The 18,042-nt window shown below is 41.8% G+C and overlaps 2 protein-coding genes across 2 annotated transcripts; both read left to right on the top strand.

The window, feature by feature from the left end:
• Nucleotides 1–593: 593 nt before the first annotated feature.
• On the top strand, nucleotides 594–14,197 carry LOC115362519 (phosphatidylinositol 4,5-bisphosphate 3-kinase catalytic subunit gamma isoform). Its single transcript, XM_030056475.1, has 13 exons — nucleotides 594–645; nucleotides 767–1,015; nucleotides 1,766–2,958; nucleotides 3,566–4,328; nucleotides 8,520–8,585; nucleotides 9,065–9,290; nucleotides 9,705–9,799; nucleotides 10,078–10,221; nucleotides 10,356–10,446; nucleotides 10,587–10,717; nucleotides 11,506–11,617; nucleotides 11,829–11,986; nucleotides 12,664–14,197. The coding sequence occupies exons 2-13, from the start codon at nucleotides 830–832 to the stop codon at nucleotides 12,919–12,921; spliced, it is 3,423 nt and encodes a 1,140-aa protein (XP_029912335.1). The 5' UTR covers nucleotides 594–645; nucleotides 767–829; the 3' UTR covers nucleotides 12,922–14,197.
• Nucleotides 6,075–7,598, top strand: LOC115362520 (putative nuclease HARBI1). The gene is made up of 2 exons (XM_030056477.1): nucleotides 6,075–6,919; nucleotides 7,051–7,598. Exons 1-2 carry the CDS (start codon nucleotides 6,082–6,084, stop codon nucleotides 7,509–7,511), a joined length of 1,299 nt encoding a protein of 432 aa, XP_029912337.1. The 5' UTR covers nucleotides 6,075–6,081; the 3' UTR covers nucleotides 7,512–7,598.
• Nucleotides 14,198–18,042: the final 3,845 nt, after the last annotated feature.

The raw sequence follows: 18,042 nt of genomic DNA, 5'->3' as shown, positions 1-18,042 counted from the left end.
AGAGAGAGAGAGAGAGAGAGAGAGAGAGAGTTTACTGGTCCACAAGCCAAACAAGCCAAACAGGTTTTAGACATCGCTGTGATACAAAATTAGAGTCAGCAGAGCTCTATTTCTTCTTATCTCTGATCAACTGTGTATCATTAAAGCAGATCAGTGTCACATTACCACTTGTGTTAAAGTAATGTAGTGCTCTTGTCTAGCTCAAAGTAACTGGGGGGCTGTGTAAGCTCACAAATCATCTTGTACTCAAAGGATCCTTCCTTGACTACAAGATGATTGATGTGTAAGATGTGTAAAAGGGAAGAGTCATAAAAAGTGACAAAAGTGAAATAAAAAAAAATAAAAAAATAAATAACTGACCTCAGCCTAATCTTGAACAAATGACTTCTCCTGTAAAATCATTACCTGAACAGTGCTACTATGCATAAAAGTTCAACTGGTGCAATGTTTTAGCATGTTACTGTAAGGTGTGCAAAAGAGGAAGACAGAGGTCACAGTGCCAGTAAAATCTTTGTATTAGTCTGCAGAACAGCATTTCGGAACACAGTCATAAAAGAATGAGGAAGTCCCTGTGGAATCACAGAAAGGGAACACACACTCTCATTGTTGAAAACCTTCATACTTCGCAAAGCAGCACCTGCACAGGTAAGATTTGTTTTATTCTCTCTTAATCAGTTGCCTTTCTGTCGTTTCAACAATCATTTGTTTACAAAAAGTAACTCATTCAAGTCTACATTGTTCTCTTTTCCTTTTACCTATGTACCAGTGGATTCCTCAGTGTGTGTAAAATCAGATTTTCATACAACTGGCAACTGACCCTTCATCAAGAATGCCAGCCCCAGGTTGCTCTGACAACAACCTGTTATTTGTGTGCGAGTTTCGCCCTGGGCCCAGTTCACCAAAGCCTTCTGGTGACACGGATTTTATCGGCATTGGTCTGGATAATGAACCGCAAATCGTCATCCTCCCTGCCCAGTGCAGCGTTTACCAGCTGCGGCTGCGCCTCTGCATGCAGGTAGTTAAACCAGTGGGAAGACAAATTTGAGCCACCATGAATTTGTTTGCTTGTCATCCACATGCAATATACTATACCACATCCACATACCACTGACATCTGGGAACTTCTCCACAACAACCAATAAGTCTCCAACTTTGTCATTCTGTAACCTGAAAATCCAAAGTATTGTGTTCAAGCCCACAGTTAAGACTGTATTATATTGTATTACACTTGTACAATACTATAATAAAATGTATTGTGCTGTAAATACTGTATACATGTCTACTCATAGCTGACCTGTACAGTGAACTCTGAAAAAGGTACACTGTTCATATTCACAAGAAAAGCTCTTTTTTTATTTACTCACTCTTCTGGTGAATTAGATCCCAAATATTTTGAAGAGTAACTAAAACCCGAACCAAATCTGTGTGAAGCCTGACCTCTAATGGTCTAAAGTCAGGTGAAGTGGCAGGTGATGTCACCACTCATAGACTACAACAAGTGGTGATGTCACCTGCCACCAGAGACAAAGAAGCCTACTGTTCACCATTAGAGATCAGGCTTCAGAGACATTTCTGCTTAGGGTTTAATTATTCTTCAAAAAGAAACTATGAGCCTGAATGTTGGATTGCTTTAGGTATGTTGGTAAAGCATAGATTTGGTATGGGTCTGTGTTAACCATGAGTGTGACAAGCCAGACACAGCTTCCTCCAAGATTGCATTGACTTGAGTTTGTTTCCATTAGAAATGTCCTTTTTCTGCCTGTAGATGCAGGAGCAGAACTCCCATCCAGACCCACTGACAATACTAGACCCTGAGAAATACCTTCTGCTGTATGCCAGGGGGGAAGACTGGTATGAAGCCTATGATGACTGTCAGATTCTCAGGACGTTAGACATTCCATGGTCACATGACCCATCAGGACTCCTGTTGGCAAGGATTGCAGTAACGCCACCTCTAGCAGTTGATGCAGAGGAGAAGCAGAAACAACAGCAGACCCTAACTTACCTGATTGGTCACGACCTGGACAAAGAAGCGTCCGACAGGCTTGGTGAGCTCACTTTCACCCGCAGGAAACTGGCATCTCCAAGAAGACAAGAGCTAAAAGATCGGGATGACAAGTTTTACACCACAGAGCCTTGGACCACATCTGCCCCCATGCCAATTGACCTGAAGGATCAGCTAGACAGAGGACTCCCTGTCACCATCCACTACATGAACCAGCTCAGCTTCTCTGTAAAGGTTGATTTTACCACAACACCAGAAGTTCTTCTAAAAGTTTTCAGAAGGGTGATGGCTGACCGGGGTTTGGATTGTGATCCTTCTGATAACCTCGTTTTGAAAGTGTCAGGGAGGGAGGAGTTTTTATCTGGAGACTTCCACCTTAGTGAGTTCCTCTGGGTGCGACAGTGCATGAAAACTAACCAAAACCTCCACCTGTCTGTGGTCTCTGTGGCACAGCTTGCTAAAGAGACTGTCCAGGTCGTGGACTGGCCTCTCGTTGACAGCTTCACCGGCCACTTCAGCTCCCACGAGGATCTTCGTCTTGAAGGGAAGCAATTGGACGACATCTTTATGATATCTTTGTGGGACTGCAAAAGAAGACTGAGAGTCAAGCTCCTTGGCTTCGACATCCCAAAACTGCCAAGCAAACCCCCTCAGTTGGTCTATGTGGAGGCTTCTATACTTTATGGTGACCAAGTTCTTGCCACAGTCTGCTCCGTCCCCAAGCCCTTCACAGACGAAGTGTTGTGGAATGAGTGGCTGGAGTTTGATGTTCTCCTCAGGGATCTGCCTCGTGGAGCTAAGCTGGGTCTCACAATTAATGCCAGCGGTACTGACAGTGCCCAGTCCACCAAAGACTCTAAGTCATCGTCATCTGCGCCCAACAAAGTATCGGATCAACAGAAAGGGAAGGGGAAGGTGCTCTACTTTGTTAATCTTCTTCTCATAGACCACAGGTCAGTTTTCAGCTTTGTATCATCATTAATTCAGTGATATTCATCTCATTACAGTTTGCAAATATTTCAGCATCTATGATCAATGAATTTCTGTCAGTGTTTGACACTGGTGGAATTGTTGCGCACACTCTCCAAAGGTTGTATTCTTTGTTGCAACCTTTGGAGAGCTCGTGCAACAAACAAATATATGAAAAAAGAAAAGATAAGGAAAACACAACTTGTGAATGATAATGTTTATCTACTCTTCTTATTTTACTTGTTTGCTGTTGAAAAATTTGAATTTTGAATACAATACAATGTGAATTCACAGAACAACTATTCAACTTTATTATCACTTCCTCATTCATGGTAACTGCTGGAGTTATAGTAACATGTATACATATGGACCCACTGTATTTTGTCTATTTCACATTTAATACTGCTGACGATGAATACCTTAAAAATCTGAATAAAACAAATACAAATTAATACAAAGTAAAATGTAAAAAGTTCTAAAATACTAAATTGCATATTGGTGAAATGCTATCACTTATGTGCAGTAATGTTGTGACATTCTTTTAATGTTAATTGTTTTATGCTGTTTTCCACACCTGCTCACCCCCCGCAGGTCTGTCCTCAGCCAGGGTCCTTATACCCTTCACATGTGGCCCTGCCTTGAACAGGAGGAAGAGGCCTTCATCTATCAGGCAGACAAGCTGTCCTCTGCTACCAACCCTGACATAGCCGACTCCATGGCAATCAGCTTCCTTCTAGACCGCTACAGCTTCCCCGTGGTGCTCCCCAACAGCTTGACCCCATTTGAAGCTTCCCCATCCCTGCGAGACTCAGGGCAGTTTACCACTTCACCACGGTGTTCGTTCTCTGAGTCTCCTTGTGATCCCAGGCAGAATATCTCATCATCCCCTGTGTCGGCCCTTTCCTCCACCGAGGCAACTGCTTTTTCTCCCACACCACCTTCACTCTCCTCCTCACCCTCTTCAGCCCCATCTAGTACCAGTTCCACCTATCTAAGTCCACCCATGGCTGCCAAAACCTCTCAAGGCCTATCGATTGAGACCCCAGCCCTCAGGTCATCTTCTCCCGTCTTAAACACTGACAGGGTTCACCTTCAAAGATTCCGCGAGCAGAGTGTCCGCTACGCCTCCAACCTGCCCCACTTCCTGCGCAATGTTGATTGGATGAACCGTGATGTGGTGGAGGAGGTCCACTGGCTGCTGAGCCACTGGGATCCTGGGGAGCTGGACCTATCAGTGGCGCTGGAGCTACTGAGCGTGGATTTTGCTGATGAGACAGTGAGAAGACTAGCAGTTCAGAGACTGGAAAGTCTGTCCAATGATGAAGTGCTAAAGTATCTGCTGCAGCTGGTACAGGTATGTTTTTATTTCATAAGAAGCTAGATAGATAGAAGTGGTTGTGTGTCCTAGGGAGAGAGGGAGGAAGACTATGAAGTTTCAATTATCACTGATTCTTGAGAATTTGGATAAATCATGTCCCACTAAGAAAAATGCTATTTCTGCTGGAAATTTACAACATTTTAATGAATAAAAAGAATCAAGGGCATAATCAGGGGGTTCTTTGCACATTTGTAAGGTTCTTTTATAGGTTTATTTTTGATTTGTATTAATTTAATGATGATATGTTGGCCCATGGCCTACAAAACCAGTTGTCCTCGGTTAGGAGATAATCATTTCAACTTGATTAAAACAACAAAAAGTAATAATTTCATTGAATAATATCTTTACCACATGAAAGAGTACATCATAATATGTATTAAAAACTACAAACGATGGGTTTTGAACAATATTTACTATTATTTTGTGGTTGCTCAAAATGTGTCCCAGATATTCGTCACCACCGTCAGATATTTATTTAAAAAATAATAATAAAAAAACTACAAGGTCAATTACATTCCTGAGGATTCCTTTTCAAACCTTCAGCTCTACTGCATGCTTCAAGACCGCTCAGGCTCCTGGAAGTTTTCTATTTTCTCTTAAATCTCTTCATATTTTTGGACACTGCTACTGTCACAACCATAAATTGTCAACACCGTCACTTCTGTATAAAAAATATTAAATTAGATTATGGAATAAATGTATACTTTTTAAGGAGAGGTCTGATGCAGGTAGCAACAGGGCGAAAACAAGCTGGCTAATGTGAACAACTGATGCTTATCATGTGAAAGAGCAGGTTTTTGTCACCACCGTCAGACGTCACCACCGTCAGATGTCACCACCGTCAGGTTTTCTGTGTGACGGTGATGACTGAAGTCTGAAAAATGCTTATAACAGTGCTCAGGATTCTTATTTTTTGTACCAAATAGTTAAATAAAGGTGTTAAGCAAGAAGCCATTGACTTGAGTGGTATAAATTTTGGAAACGTATGTTTTAATGAGGCGACTGTCACCACCGTCAGATTAGTGTCACCACCGTCAGAGGCAGTTATATTTGTTTTAAATGAATATGCTTACAATATGTTTCTTTGGTGCTGTTGAGTTATTAAAGTAATAGTCTCTTTAATACAAAAATATGTTTTTCAAATTTAAAAAAAAAACATTACGGTGACGGTGTTGACAAAAACAAAGTAGCCTAATAACTGGAAAAACCTATTTTATTAAAAAAATGCAAAATGAGGAGGTTGCACTGGTACATTGCTGAACAGCCAAGACCTTGGCCTATAATGATATACCTTCAGATTTTGTAATTTAACGCACTTTTTTTTTTTTTCCAAAATTAAAACCTGTTTTATCCAAATTCCCAAGAATCAGTGTTATATGTTTTTAAGGTAGCTTGTAACCCTTACAGCAGTGATACCCAAACTCTGATATGAAAGGCTCCACCTGGTGGTAGGCTACACAAGATCTTTACTGAAAAGCCTAAAGCGCCCATTATGCTTCTGCGGACACTAGACGCAACGTGCACGCAGTTGCTCCGCAGATGGTGTGCGCCTATCATGCTTCTGCGTCCTGTCGGTCTAGTACGCTATGCAATTCCCCGCCAAAACGGTAGGCGGCGCGGCGTTTTTTTTTTTTTTTTTTTTTTTAACAGACCTACGTAGACCCCGTGACGTCTATGATCTCTGCTCTATTTGTTTACCTTCCGGCTTTGCTCTAGTCACAGTGAAGAAATGGCAACCGAGAGAAGGAGACTGATGCTGGAGCTGGAGCTGATTGATATTGAACAACAGCTCTTATTGTACATGTTACGACGACGACGAAGAGAGAGGCGCCTGCGTCGGTGGTCAGTCCGCCCGTCGAACAGCTCGAGGCAGACTACCGGCGAATATGTTGCTGTTGTCCGGCCGCTGCGTGACATCGATTCAGAGACTCACCTCAGGTACTTCCACATGTCGGCGAGCAGATTCGATGACCTCCTTCGACGTGTGCAGCCTCTGCTTCAGCACCAGGGCACACACAGCATGCCCGTTGATGCTGCACAAAGACTGGCCGTGACCCTCAGGATTTTAGCCTCAGGTGGAAGCCAGCAGGCTGTAGCATCAAGCTACAAGCTCGCCTCCAGCACGGTGTCGGGCATTGTGTCCGAGGTCTGCAAGGCGCTGTGGACGGCGCTACAGCCTGAATTCCTGCCGTGTCCGACATCAAGCCAGTGGGAAGCCATAGCGGCGGATTATTGGCGCTTGTGGAATTTCCCAAACTGTGTAGGAAGCCTCGACGGAAAGCATGTTAACATCCGAGCACCGCCTCACAGCAAAGGCTCTCACTCCATCGTTCTGATGGCGACCTGCGACGCCAGATATCGCTTCACCATGGTTGACGTTGGAGGATATGGAAGGGAGAGCGACGTCGGCATTTTCCAACGCAGCCAAATCGGAGAAATGCTGCTCGACCACAAGCTGGATCTGCCCCCGCCAGCACATCTTCCCGGGACCAGCATCCTGGCTCCTCACCTGATAGTGGCTGACGCTGCCTTCCCACTACACACGAACATCATGTGTCCTTTTCCTGGTATGTCTCAAAGTCTATAAATACAATGCACTGTTTTCTGTTTATCTCGTGAGGATGCAATATTTAACGGCTGTAACTGTGATATAACATTGATTTTTTCCCCCCTAACACTATTTGTTGTTCTCCAACAGGGACAAATTTGGATACTGGCAAGCAGATTTTCAATGACCGCCTTTCCAGAGTCAGAGGCATCATCGAAAACACGTTTGGCATCATGGCTGCCCGCTGGAGGATTCTGGGAAGGACACTAGAAGTCCTACCTGACAAGGCGGTACATGTGGTGAAGGCGTGTGTAGTGCTGCACAACTACCTCACCTACACTGATGGGGTGAACACTCCAGAGAGCCCCTATGTTCCACCACAATTCACAGACACAGACTGTGCTGGGACAGTACAGCCTGGTGAGTGGCGTAGAGAGGTAGCTGGCAACACAAACATGGCCCCCATCCCACTGGCACAGATGACGAGGGGTCGGCCTACCGGAGCAGCACTGGCTCTACGCGATGACCTGGTGACATTTTTCCAGACGGCACAAGGATTGTGTCCCGTGGCAGACTTGGACAGACGTGAAGCCGTGCTCACACCTTTATAACTACACATTGTATGAATGTTATTGATATGGTCATATTGTTACGTGCACTGACAAACTTTTGCAAAAACCTTATTTGTGGCATTGTAAATAAACCGTTTTTACAGAACTTACTTGTTTTGTTTTCTCAAACAAATAGTGCAAAACAAGGTGCAAAATAATTGAAATGGTCACATTAAGTACAAATGGTGCAAAAGAATTGAAATGCGCAAATCAATACAAACAAAAGGTGCAAAGTAGTGAGGTGAAAAAACTACTGGAATGTGCAAGTCAATACAAACAAATGGTGCAAAGTAGTGAGGTGAAAACTACTGGAATGTGCAAGTCAATACAAACAAATGGTGCAAAGTAGTGAGGTGAAAACTACTGGAATGTGCAAGTCAATACAAACAAATGGTGCAAAGCAGTGAGGTGAAAACTACTGGAATGTGCAAGTCAATACAAACAAGTGTGACACAAAACATATTTTCACTGTAATATAAAGATTATCTAAAATATTTAAATTATTATAAATACAACAAAAAACTATTTACAAAGTACAGTGAAAGTCACACCAACATAGCGTGAACTAGAAAACACCTCACTTGGGTAGTGCTTGGGATTTTTGATTTGGTATATTGTAGCACATGACCTGAAAAGTCTGAGAACCTCTGCCTTACAGTATTTAAATAATAGTCATAGACACATGTAAAAAACTGACTTCTGAAAGATGCTAGGAAATGCCAAGACTGTTAATACAGTATAACACTTAAATGAAAATGATTGTACACTGTCTTTACATATTAATCAGCATCTCTCTACAATTTCAGACATAGAGTGATGTTTTTACCAGTGAACGCTACACACACCGACCCTAACGCTAACTTATTTTTCCTTTTAAGCAGATGCAGCCAATTATAATGGTTGTGAATACATTCAGTTTGAGCATTAACACTCATAATAAATGACACTGTATGTCTGTGACATTTCTTGCTGTAATTCCCTCCCCTGCTGTCTCTCTGGTTCATGCAGACCCTCAAAGTGGAACCTTACCATGACAGTTTCCTGGCTCAGTACCTCATCCGGAGAGCTCTGAGAGTGAGTCGTACAGTACTATTGCATCTAAATATTCTGTCTTCATAACACATTATACATGACAACAGAGCCAGTTTGGCCATAGTAGGGAGATATAAAGCTATTCCTGAAGAAAAATGTGTATATGTGTTTTGTGATCTTAGTAATGTCAAGGATGAATTTAGTTTAGAGAAATGATGTCTTTGAAAAGATCAAATTGAAAAATCCTGATTGGTTTTGGATGCGTGAAGCTGATATATTAAGTTGGCTTTTTTATATGGGGATTTTTATTCTGGTGAGATTTATAGGGACAGTGAACAACGTACCCATCATAACAGGTGATGAAATTTCTGACATGCAAATCTCATGCTCTGAATTATTCTGTCTTTGAATCTGTGGCACTGTATATTTTCATTTGTCATGTGACCAATCAAGCTGAAATGCCCCCTGTGTGCCTCACTAACTGCTTCACCAGCACTCATACCTGTCCTCTTTCACTGCAGAGCAAGAGAATCGGCCACTTCTTCTTCTGGTACGTACGCAGCGAGGTGGCAGGGTGTCTGTATTTCCGTCAGCGCATGGCCGTGGTTCTGGAGGCCTATCTGCTGGGCTGCGGTCAGAACATGCTGGACGGCTTCACCAAGCAGGTCCAGGCTGTGGAGGCACTGCAGGAGGTCGCCTGTCTGATAAAGAGGATGTACCCTAATAAGACCGACCTCCCCCCGACAGGTGGGACAGAATTACTTAAATAGTGAGATGTCAACTATTTGACAAAAGTGACACTTGCTTTCACAAAATATTGTTTGGCATAAAATTAAAACATTTTTGTGACCTCTTTTGGGAAGCTGGGTGATTGCAGAGGAAAGTGATAATAAATTTCATTAAGTAAGCAGGTACAGCAAACAGATCATCATCTGTAATGTGTCAGTGTGTTGATTCACCCTGTTGGAGCTGATTTTACAATAAAGACCCATTCACTGTAAATGAACCCATCCTTATTGCATGGCTATTAATCCATCCATGTTTTTGTATGAAGTGTATTAAATAATATTGAATACTAACGATAATGATAATGAGCTATTAAATACAATTTGAAATACAATTTTCCTCTGTCTTTGTGCTTCTGTGTTGTTGCATCTATAGCTGCCCTCAAGCTCCAGGAGGTCCTTCGACACTGTAATTTGCCCCAAGAATTCCTGGTGCCCTATGACCCTCGTATCAGAGTGGGAAGGATCCTGGTAAGGCTTAGCTGTAGGCATATTTGTTTTTCTATTTGTGTATGGGTGGTCACATTCTTCATTGTAAAAGATCTTATGAATTGCCAAAGATAAGAGCGCCACCTGCAGAAAGTCGAACTCCATCAACCGAAAAGCCAAGAAAAAGACACCACAGTACAAAAAGAGTGACAAGACTCCTCAGCAAGGAACACTAAGCAACAAAGATCTCGTCATAATCCAAACAGAATACCTCTTTAATTCAACTGCTGAAAATATTGCACCCGTATACGCCCCTCCAGCTGGACAGATGCAAGGTGATGGCCTCGAAGAAAAAGCCTCTGTGGCTGGAGTTCTGCCCCATGTCTTCACCCACGGGTGCCTCACCTGTGGGCATCATCTTCAAAGAGGGGGACGACCTCAGACAGGACATGCTGGTCATTCAGGTCAGGGAGGATTTCTCTGGCACTTTATTATACTGCAGTGATATAGCTACCATCAATAATTACATTGCCAATGCGTGCATTTTGTCCTCTGAAAGCGCTCCCCGAGAATGAATCAGTTGTGTCTCCCTGATTAGACGCTGGTGGTGATGGACTCCATCTGGCAGGAGAAATCTCTGGACCTTAACCTGGTGCCCTATGGCTGCATCTCCACAGGACACAACATAGGTACACTCATCTGCACTCAACACAAACTGATTTTGTGGTCTGTAGATCTGTAGCCAGTTCATTTAGGCTACCAACCAACATAAAAGTCTTTTTTTCTTTTCACTGTGACTACAAATGTAACATAAGTTCCCGTCCATCAGGTATGATAGAGATTGTGAGGGATGCAGCGACCATCGCCTCAGTCCAGAAGAGCCAGGGGGGAACCAGCGCAGCCTTCAAAAACGATGCTCTGTTTGAGTGGCTCAAGAGCAAGTGCCCTCTCCAGGAAATTGTAAGCATTACCTGTTTGAAAGGGAAATGTAAGTGATTCAGAGTCAGAGGTTATTAACCATTTTCAGCCTGCAAGGGCCTCAAATTTAATTATTTTCCTCTCATTATATCATACATGCTTTGACAGTGACTTTGAGGTATATGAGTTTAACATAAACAGTTTGGTTTCTTATAAGATACTGGTCAAAATAACATAGCAAGTATATGCACCACATATTATGCAGTAATAGTAACAGAGTGGACATTCTTTACTAGGATTATGGAGGCAATGCAAGAAGGTACCAGGCATTGCTTGTGTTATTTCTGAAAACTCTGAAGAAAAAAAGAAAAGAAAAGAAAAAAAATTCTGCACAACACAAGGAACGTTTGCCCAGCAACTGTGGGCCGAAGCAAAATTTAGATTCGTGATTTAGGAGGTGTTTGTTGCTTTAGGAGGTGTTTGTTGATTTAGTGTGTTGCTTTTTTTAATGATCTCTCTCAAGAGTTCCAGTACATGAACACAATAAATCACAATTTGATGCCAAAGTGCCATTACAGTGGTAGGTGTTTTAGAGTCAGGTAACAGGTGTCACTCCTTTTTACACTCTTAGTCGTCTTTCAGCTGCAATATGGCCCATCAGTTATCTGATGTACTGGCAGGTTGGACTGAAAATTGCTTGAGTTGATGATAAATTTTCACTATTTGTTCAGAGTGCACATGTTTACACGTGTGGACATTTAGAAAATTTCATGAGCAACCGCTATTTGTGCCACACTCATGTTTGTTACACTGGACTCATTTGATTACAGCACTACAAGGTTGTGGAGAAGTTTGTGAACTCCTGTGCTGGTTACTGCGTGGCCACCTACGTGTTAGGTATAGGAGACCGCCACAATGACAACATCATGGTCACAGACCAAGGTAATTCTAGTTGTTTGATTTAACTTACTTGTTGATTCATCCATCAGTCAGTCATCAAAAATGATACCAAAGTGAATGCAACTCCTCACTCTTGGAGATTGAAAGATAAACCAGCCAATGAATTCATTAATGAGCACAAACCTGAATGAATCCTGCTGTGACCACACTAAAGTATTAATTGTATTATTACTGTATTTTCTTGGTATTTCAGGGAACCTGTTCCATATCGACTTTGGCCACATCCTGGGCAACAGGAAGCACTTTCTGGGCATGAGCAGGGAGCGTGTGCCGTTCGTCCTCACACCCGACTTCCTGCATGTCATGGGCAGGGTCAGAGGTCACTCTAGCCTCTACTTCCAACGGTTCAGGGTAAGAAGACCTGATGCGGTGTATGTGTGTGCATGTGCATGTTTATTGAAAAAAAAAAAAAGATGTGTGAAGTACATGTTTGCATCACCTGGTTGTAATGACTGCTTGGGCTTCCTAAAGTTAAACAAACACCAGAACACTGGACTGGACTGACAGGTGCTGGCTATTGTGTTATTATTTAGACCATGTTTTATTCTTTAACCTGAAGACAATAACAAAAAATGGCACTCAACAATATTCCAAAGCACAATAAACCTTGGGCACCCTATACATACTGTATAATAACTATACGTATACAATTTGTAGATATTGTTTCAGTCTAAGGCCATTTTTTATTTCTTTTGCAATGATATTGGTCCAATAGCTCAGAAAATAATGCCAGGACTATGTCATTATTTATTGTTTATAAGTGTTGAGTTTCCATTGCTGTTTTATTGCATCACTTCTTCACTTACAAAATAATAGTTTTTTGTGATATGGTAAAAATCAATTTTTGCATTTCCATTCAGCATTTCAAATTCACAATATCAGAATTTGCATAGAAATACTTTGCATGGAGCATGATGATCTTTGAGACTTTTTTCTGAATGACGTGTGCACAAATAAGTCAACTGTGTGTGTTTGCATATGTACAACTGTAAATAGTTGCATCCTCTCCTCTCCTCACTTCTTTTCAGGACACTTGCACCCAAGCGTACCTCTCTCTGCGCTCCCACTCCCGTCTGCTGGTCACGCTTTTCTCGCTCATGCTGCTGACCGGTATCCCGGAGCTGAGCACTGCAGGGGATATACGCTACCTGCGGGAGGCGCTGCAGCAGGAACGCAGTGAGACAGAAGCCAGGGAGCACTTCCTCCAGCAAATCGATGAGTGCGAGCGGCTGGGCTGGACCGTACAGACCAACTGGTGGTTCCACATGGTGGCAGGCATCAAGTAGACCGTTGGAGCACCTGTCATTTATTTTACATGATGAACTCCTCTGCCACCTCAGTAGAGCATGTGAGGGGTTGTATCTTCATATCAGAGCCAATCTGCTGTTGAATTTCCTAGAGTGTAAAATAAATGCTAAACGATCCATTCCTCTCAGTTAGTAATGTCTCTGTCAAGAAGTTTCTTCATAGTTAAAACTCTAATTTCTGCATTTTAGTCCAAAAACAGCTGATCAGTTAGACCATGTGCGTGCATTGTGAACTAGTCTGCTCTTTGCTTTTGTGATTCATATTCATGCTGTATCAGTTTGGCATATGTGAAAACTGATGCCCCAGGATTGGAAGATATTTAAACATCAATCCTAATGGCATCACTGACACTGATTGACTCTGCTGAAGACATTTTGAATGTTGGAATGTTATTTTTTGCAGCTTACTAAAGTTAAAGATGCATATCTGTGAGCCTGAATACTTCCTTTGAGTTATATTTGGTTAAGTTTTGATGAAAGTATCTGTCTCTGAGTCACACAACAGTGTGTAAATGATCTGTGGTGCATTTAACCTGTGCTTAGAAGTTATGATCATTGCAAAGTTCAGCACATTTGGTATTTCATGTAAGAAGTCTTAATGAGAGGCTGCAATGCCAGCATGTTTGAAGGTCTTCAGCTCTTCTGCATCATGACCACTGAGCCTTCTTTCTCATGCATAATTTAACGGGAATATTGTAACACAAAGCTTGCATCTGAGTTGAATTTTTTTTGCTGAAATTTTACTAATGTTTTGCATTTAGAGACTACAGTATAGTAAAAATGTTTTCGACTTGTGCATCAATATTATGTTCTTATTCTGACATTGATGATCGACGATGCAGACGTCTGTCAGTCCATCTTGCAAATGCATTCAAAGCTTTTACATATCGTTGCTGTCCAGTGAAAAGTGTGTATCTCCAAAATTGGTGATTTCAATGTTTTAACTTGATTTGAGGATTTACTTCTACGGATTCAGAAAATTCTACAAAGCTTGGGTTTATTGAGGTTTTAAATATTAATTAGATAAACTGAAAAATGTGCGGTTATCAATACTTTTTTTTCTTTTTGAGGATTTGCTGAAAAGCTTACATTCTGTATAGATACATGGTGTTCACTAGTCAGCAACGGTATAATAAAATGTATTGCTGATTAACTAAGGGGCAAAATATAATCAGACAGAGCTTAGAATAGAGGAAGAAAAACAGACACAGAAAAATGGAGTGAGAGAAAGTTAAATACTTTATATTCATACTCTTACTGATTTCTGTATGGATTAATAATAATAATAAAACAAAAATAAAAATAAAAAAACATATATTGATCATGTAATTTCTTAACCTTTCCATGACAGCAAGACCTCATGTGTTCAGCTAGGGCAGCTCACTCAGAACAATTGTCATTGTGACACAATTAAGGCCACATGGGACACCCACACTCACACACACACTCACACTCACACACACACTCTCTCACACACACACACACACACACACACACACACACACACACACACACACACTCACACACACATGAATGCATATAGTATATGAGACAGAGGAGGGTGCATGGGTAGAAATGTAGAGAAAGGAGGGGGGCAGGGTGCAGTGAGAGTGAGTAGTTTTGATATGGGGGTGGTGTAGGAGGGGTCGGGTATGGGCTGCAGGGCAGGAGGGGTGGGGGAGGGGTGGGGGCACAGGAGACAGCGCCCTACACTGTCTCCTGCCTGAGACGCTGCCAGACAGCATCGCTGCCACATGGCCTCAGACCACATGGACCGCTTCTGCTTCATCTTTGGTTTAGGGTTTTTGCGCTCAGCCTTTCTCCATCTCCCTCTCTCTACCTTTCCCTCCGTCTAACTGGTGTCATCCCTCTCTTTGCTCTGTTCTGCTTTTCTGACAAACGTCATTCTCACTTTTGTCTCATTCTTTGCCTATTTCAGATTCCTTTATTTTCCAGATTCTCCAAATTTTGTCTCACTTTCTTATTTTCTGTTCCCTTTTCTCTGTCTCAGTTGATCACACATAACCAAAGGTATGGTACGGGTCACAGGAAATGGTTCCCTCCATCTTTCTTCAAATGGTGAGTCCATGCTTTCTGTCTCTGCAGTCAGTTATCAACCAGACCTGTGTGAGTTTGTCCTTTATCCTTCACCACATACCATGCATGCTACCAAAGGCCATGTAACCATGTGCTATGCAGCTTGGACTATCTTCATGTTGTTACACTGGAACAGGCTATTGCTTCATTCTGTGTGTGTTTCCTTTGGTAAATTGTTGCAGTGAGGCCAGACATGATGAAAATCAAACAGACAAGAAACCAAGAGGAAAAAGGAAACACCTCTCAGCAATTTGAAGCCTTTCACAGCCATTTGTAATCAAACTTTCAGGTGACATACTTCACAACACATGAGCAAATTCACACTCACTGAAAACCAGGTATTTAAAAAAAAAAAATCTTTTCAAAGCCGATAACTGACATGCCAGTATTTTCACAGTCAAGGTGTTTCTGGAGTGTCACTCTACAAATCTTCCTCCAGCAGGGTGTGGATGCCTGTTTCAACCTTCTTGTGACTCACCTTTGAGTCCCTGCCTTGTCTTGCAAAATTGCTATGGGCCAATAAATCAAACACCACCTTTTGAAAGATGTTCATGTAGGCATCAGAAAATGCCCTTGACTACTTAATAATTAAATTGAAAATATGAGCTGACTGTATGGGGGGAAATTGTCACATGCAGCCCTCTTTAAAATGTGTGTGTTTCAAAATATTACTGTTCACAATGATTGGCTGTGAATTAGTGGAAGTAAGTGGTGGAAGTTCAAATACACTTCCTGTAGCTGTCATAACTGCTTTTGATACTTAATTTGTGCAACTGATGCAGGCTGATGTCCTTTCATCTGACAACACAACAGGTAAACAACACTAAAAGGTCACTCTGAACCATTTTTTAATTTCTTTTTTCTTTTCTGATGTATTTTTTTGCATCAGGTGTCTGCACTGTCAAGTACATAACTTTAAGATTGCTGAAAAAAGTTTGTACTACTGTTTTCATAGAGATGTAAAAGCTTAGCACAAATGGCCTGTCAGCACTTTTCAATACTTTTCAATTTCTACCCACAAGCATGTTATGATTATGGGCTTGCCAGACCAAACTACTAATTCATTTTTTAATGTTTTTTTTTCCTTCATACGTTTCTTTTCTTTTCTTTTCTTTTCTTTTTTCAAATGACACCCCACAGTCCTCCAACAATTTTTTTTAAAAAAGGCAGTGCAGACCTGCAAAGAGACCAGAAGAAATCATGAGTCAGACCCACACTGGCCCAGTGCAGTGCATTTATCATTTCCTGAGCAGGTGTGTTAACCTTGTCAGCCACCTTCATTAATTCAATTGAGTTATAAACAGCATTAGACAGATATTAATAGTTATGCTGGATTTGAAACTCAGGAGGGGACGCTAAAGCCTGACTAACTATGATGTCCTTTTCCAGCTGAAACATTCTGCTTGCAGCATGAGGCCTCTGATGTCTTTAACTATGACTGTTCAGATGGGATTTGAAGACATGACTCAGCTGAAAACTTTACTGCTTAAATCCCTCTCAAGCCTTCATTTGTTTCAGCCAAGCAGATGACTTGACATGCATTGTCTGTTTGTTGCTTATTTCTGTCATATAGAATGCATCAAAACTGCTGCCATGTCAAAACTCTGGGTGTACCGCTTGGAGCTGCAGTCAGCCGTAGCTAAGTGGTCATGACATCGTATGGCGTCCCTGGACCCCTCTGAACAGGGTGTGTCAGTGTGTGTGTGAGTGTGTGATTGTGATTGTGTGTGTTTCTGGGTGAGGAATATCCTGCTGCAGGGGTACACAAGGCCCCTGAAGACCCCTTAAATCACCCTCTGCCCTTTTGGAGGGAAACAATAACTGGAGTATGAGAAAGCCTTGTTCTCACTCTGGGCTCACATGACCCTGTCGCATAACCTCAACCCTGCAATGGACAGAGACGACAGAGAGAATTACAGATTACACCAAGGATGTGAGTTGAAATCTCTCCATCAAACCTCAGGGGAGATTTAAAAAAAAAAAAAAGAAAAAGAAAAGAAAAATCATGTTGCCTCCATGTTGTTGATGTTGATGTTGCCACGACCTCTGTCCCACCCCTAGGTGAGCAACACTGGACGACGACCCCCATCCCTCTGCGTTGCTGTGAACATTGTTCCCTCGCAGTGTCACTGATTTCCTCTGGTGTTCAGAGTGGATTTGGAGTTTTCTAGCACCATTTGAAATCGGTTGCATTGAAAGGACTAACAAAGTGTTTCTACCAGCAAATGTCCTCTGAGACCGCCCAAATACACCCAGCGAGGCTAAACAAAGACAAGTCCCTCAACCGGGGGGTGAGACTTTTTAAATGACCCCTGCTTCCAATTAACCATCACACTGTCGCAGACTCCACATCGCCTGTAAGTCTAAATGTTGATATGCAACGTATTGGTTTACATCTCAGCGTATTTGTGGTTTGCAGAAATATAAAATGGCAGCACTTTATTCTGGTGACTTGGCTGCACAGCCGAGCCAGCCAGCCCTCACTTTCACCGGAGAGTTTGTTTAGATTTTAAATCTCACCTATCACTCATTTGACAGCATGAAACATTTATTATTAGCAGTCATGCTGAAGGTATATCTGACTGGAATCACACTTAAGTTCAACACTACAGTATTAGCATGATTCATCCTAATCATTTTAATTAAGTAACTATTAATCCACCAAAACGAAAAAGAGAGTTTCAGTGTCCCGGGATGGTCTAAATGCTATTTCAGAGGCATAGAATAGAATTCACAGAACTGAAACACTGAATGATTGTATTGTTACTATTGATTTATTTACTTTGGGATTTTAGGCAAGCTCTGCATTACAATATATATAAAACAGAAATGGTAAATGACAATGAATTAGGAAGTTTCATATCTGCTATTTCAACAATGCATATAAGAAGCTTTAAATGCCAGATACCAGTGTTTACACCATAAAGGTCCACATGCACAGTCTGTGAAATGTATTACTTGTAGCATGGTTTAGTTCATGTCATCTTAAACGGTCCTTCTCAC

Source organism: Myripristis murdjan, chromosome 7 (assembly GCF_902150065.1).
Source record: "Myripristis murdjan chromosome 7, fMyrMur1.1, whole genome shotgun sequence".
NCBI lineage: Eukaryota > Metazoa > Chordata > Actinopteri > Holocentriformes > Holocentridae > Myripristis > Myripristis murdjan.
Note: the sequence above shows the minus strand (reverse complement) of the source record. Positions and strands in the feature narration are given on the sequence as shown.

Bases quoted from the DNA above. Each gene is read 5' to 3' on its own strand.
- LOC115362519 (XM_030056475.1), top strand. From the start codon at position 830: ATGCCAGCCCCAGGTTGCTCTGACAACAACCTGTTATTTGTGTGCGAG. The intron at 8,586-9,064 runs GTGAGTCGTACA...CTTTCACTGCAG, and splicing joins TCATCCGGAGAGCTCTGAGA to AGCAAGAGAATCGGCCACTT. The intron at 10,222-10,355 runs GTCAGGGAGGAT...CTCCCTGATTAG, and splicing joins AGGACATGCTGGTCATTCAG to ACGCTGGTGGTGATGGACTC.
- LOC115362520 (XM_030056477.1), top strand. From the start codon at position 6,082: ATGGCAACCGAGAGAAGGAGACTGATGCTGGAGCTGGAGCTGATTGAT. The intron at 6,920-7,050 runs GTATGTCTCAAA...GTTCTCCAACAG, and splicing joins CATCATGTGTCCTTTTCCTG to GGACAAATTTGGATACTGGC.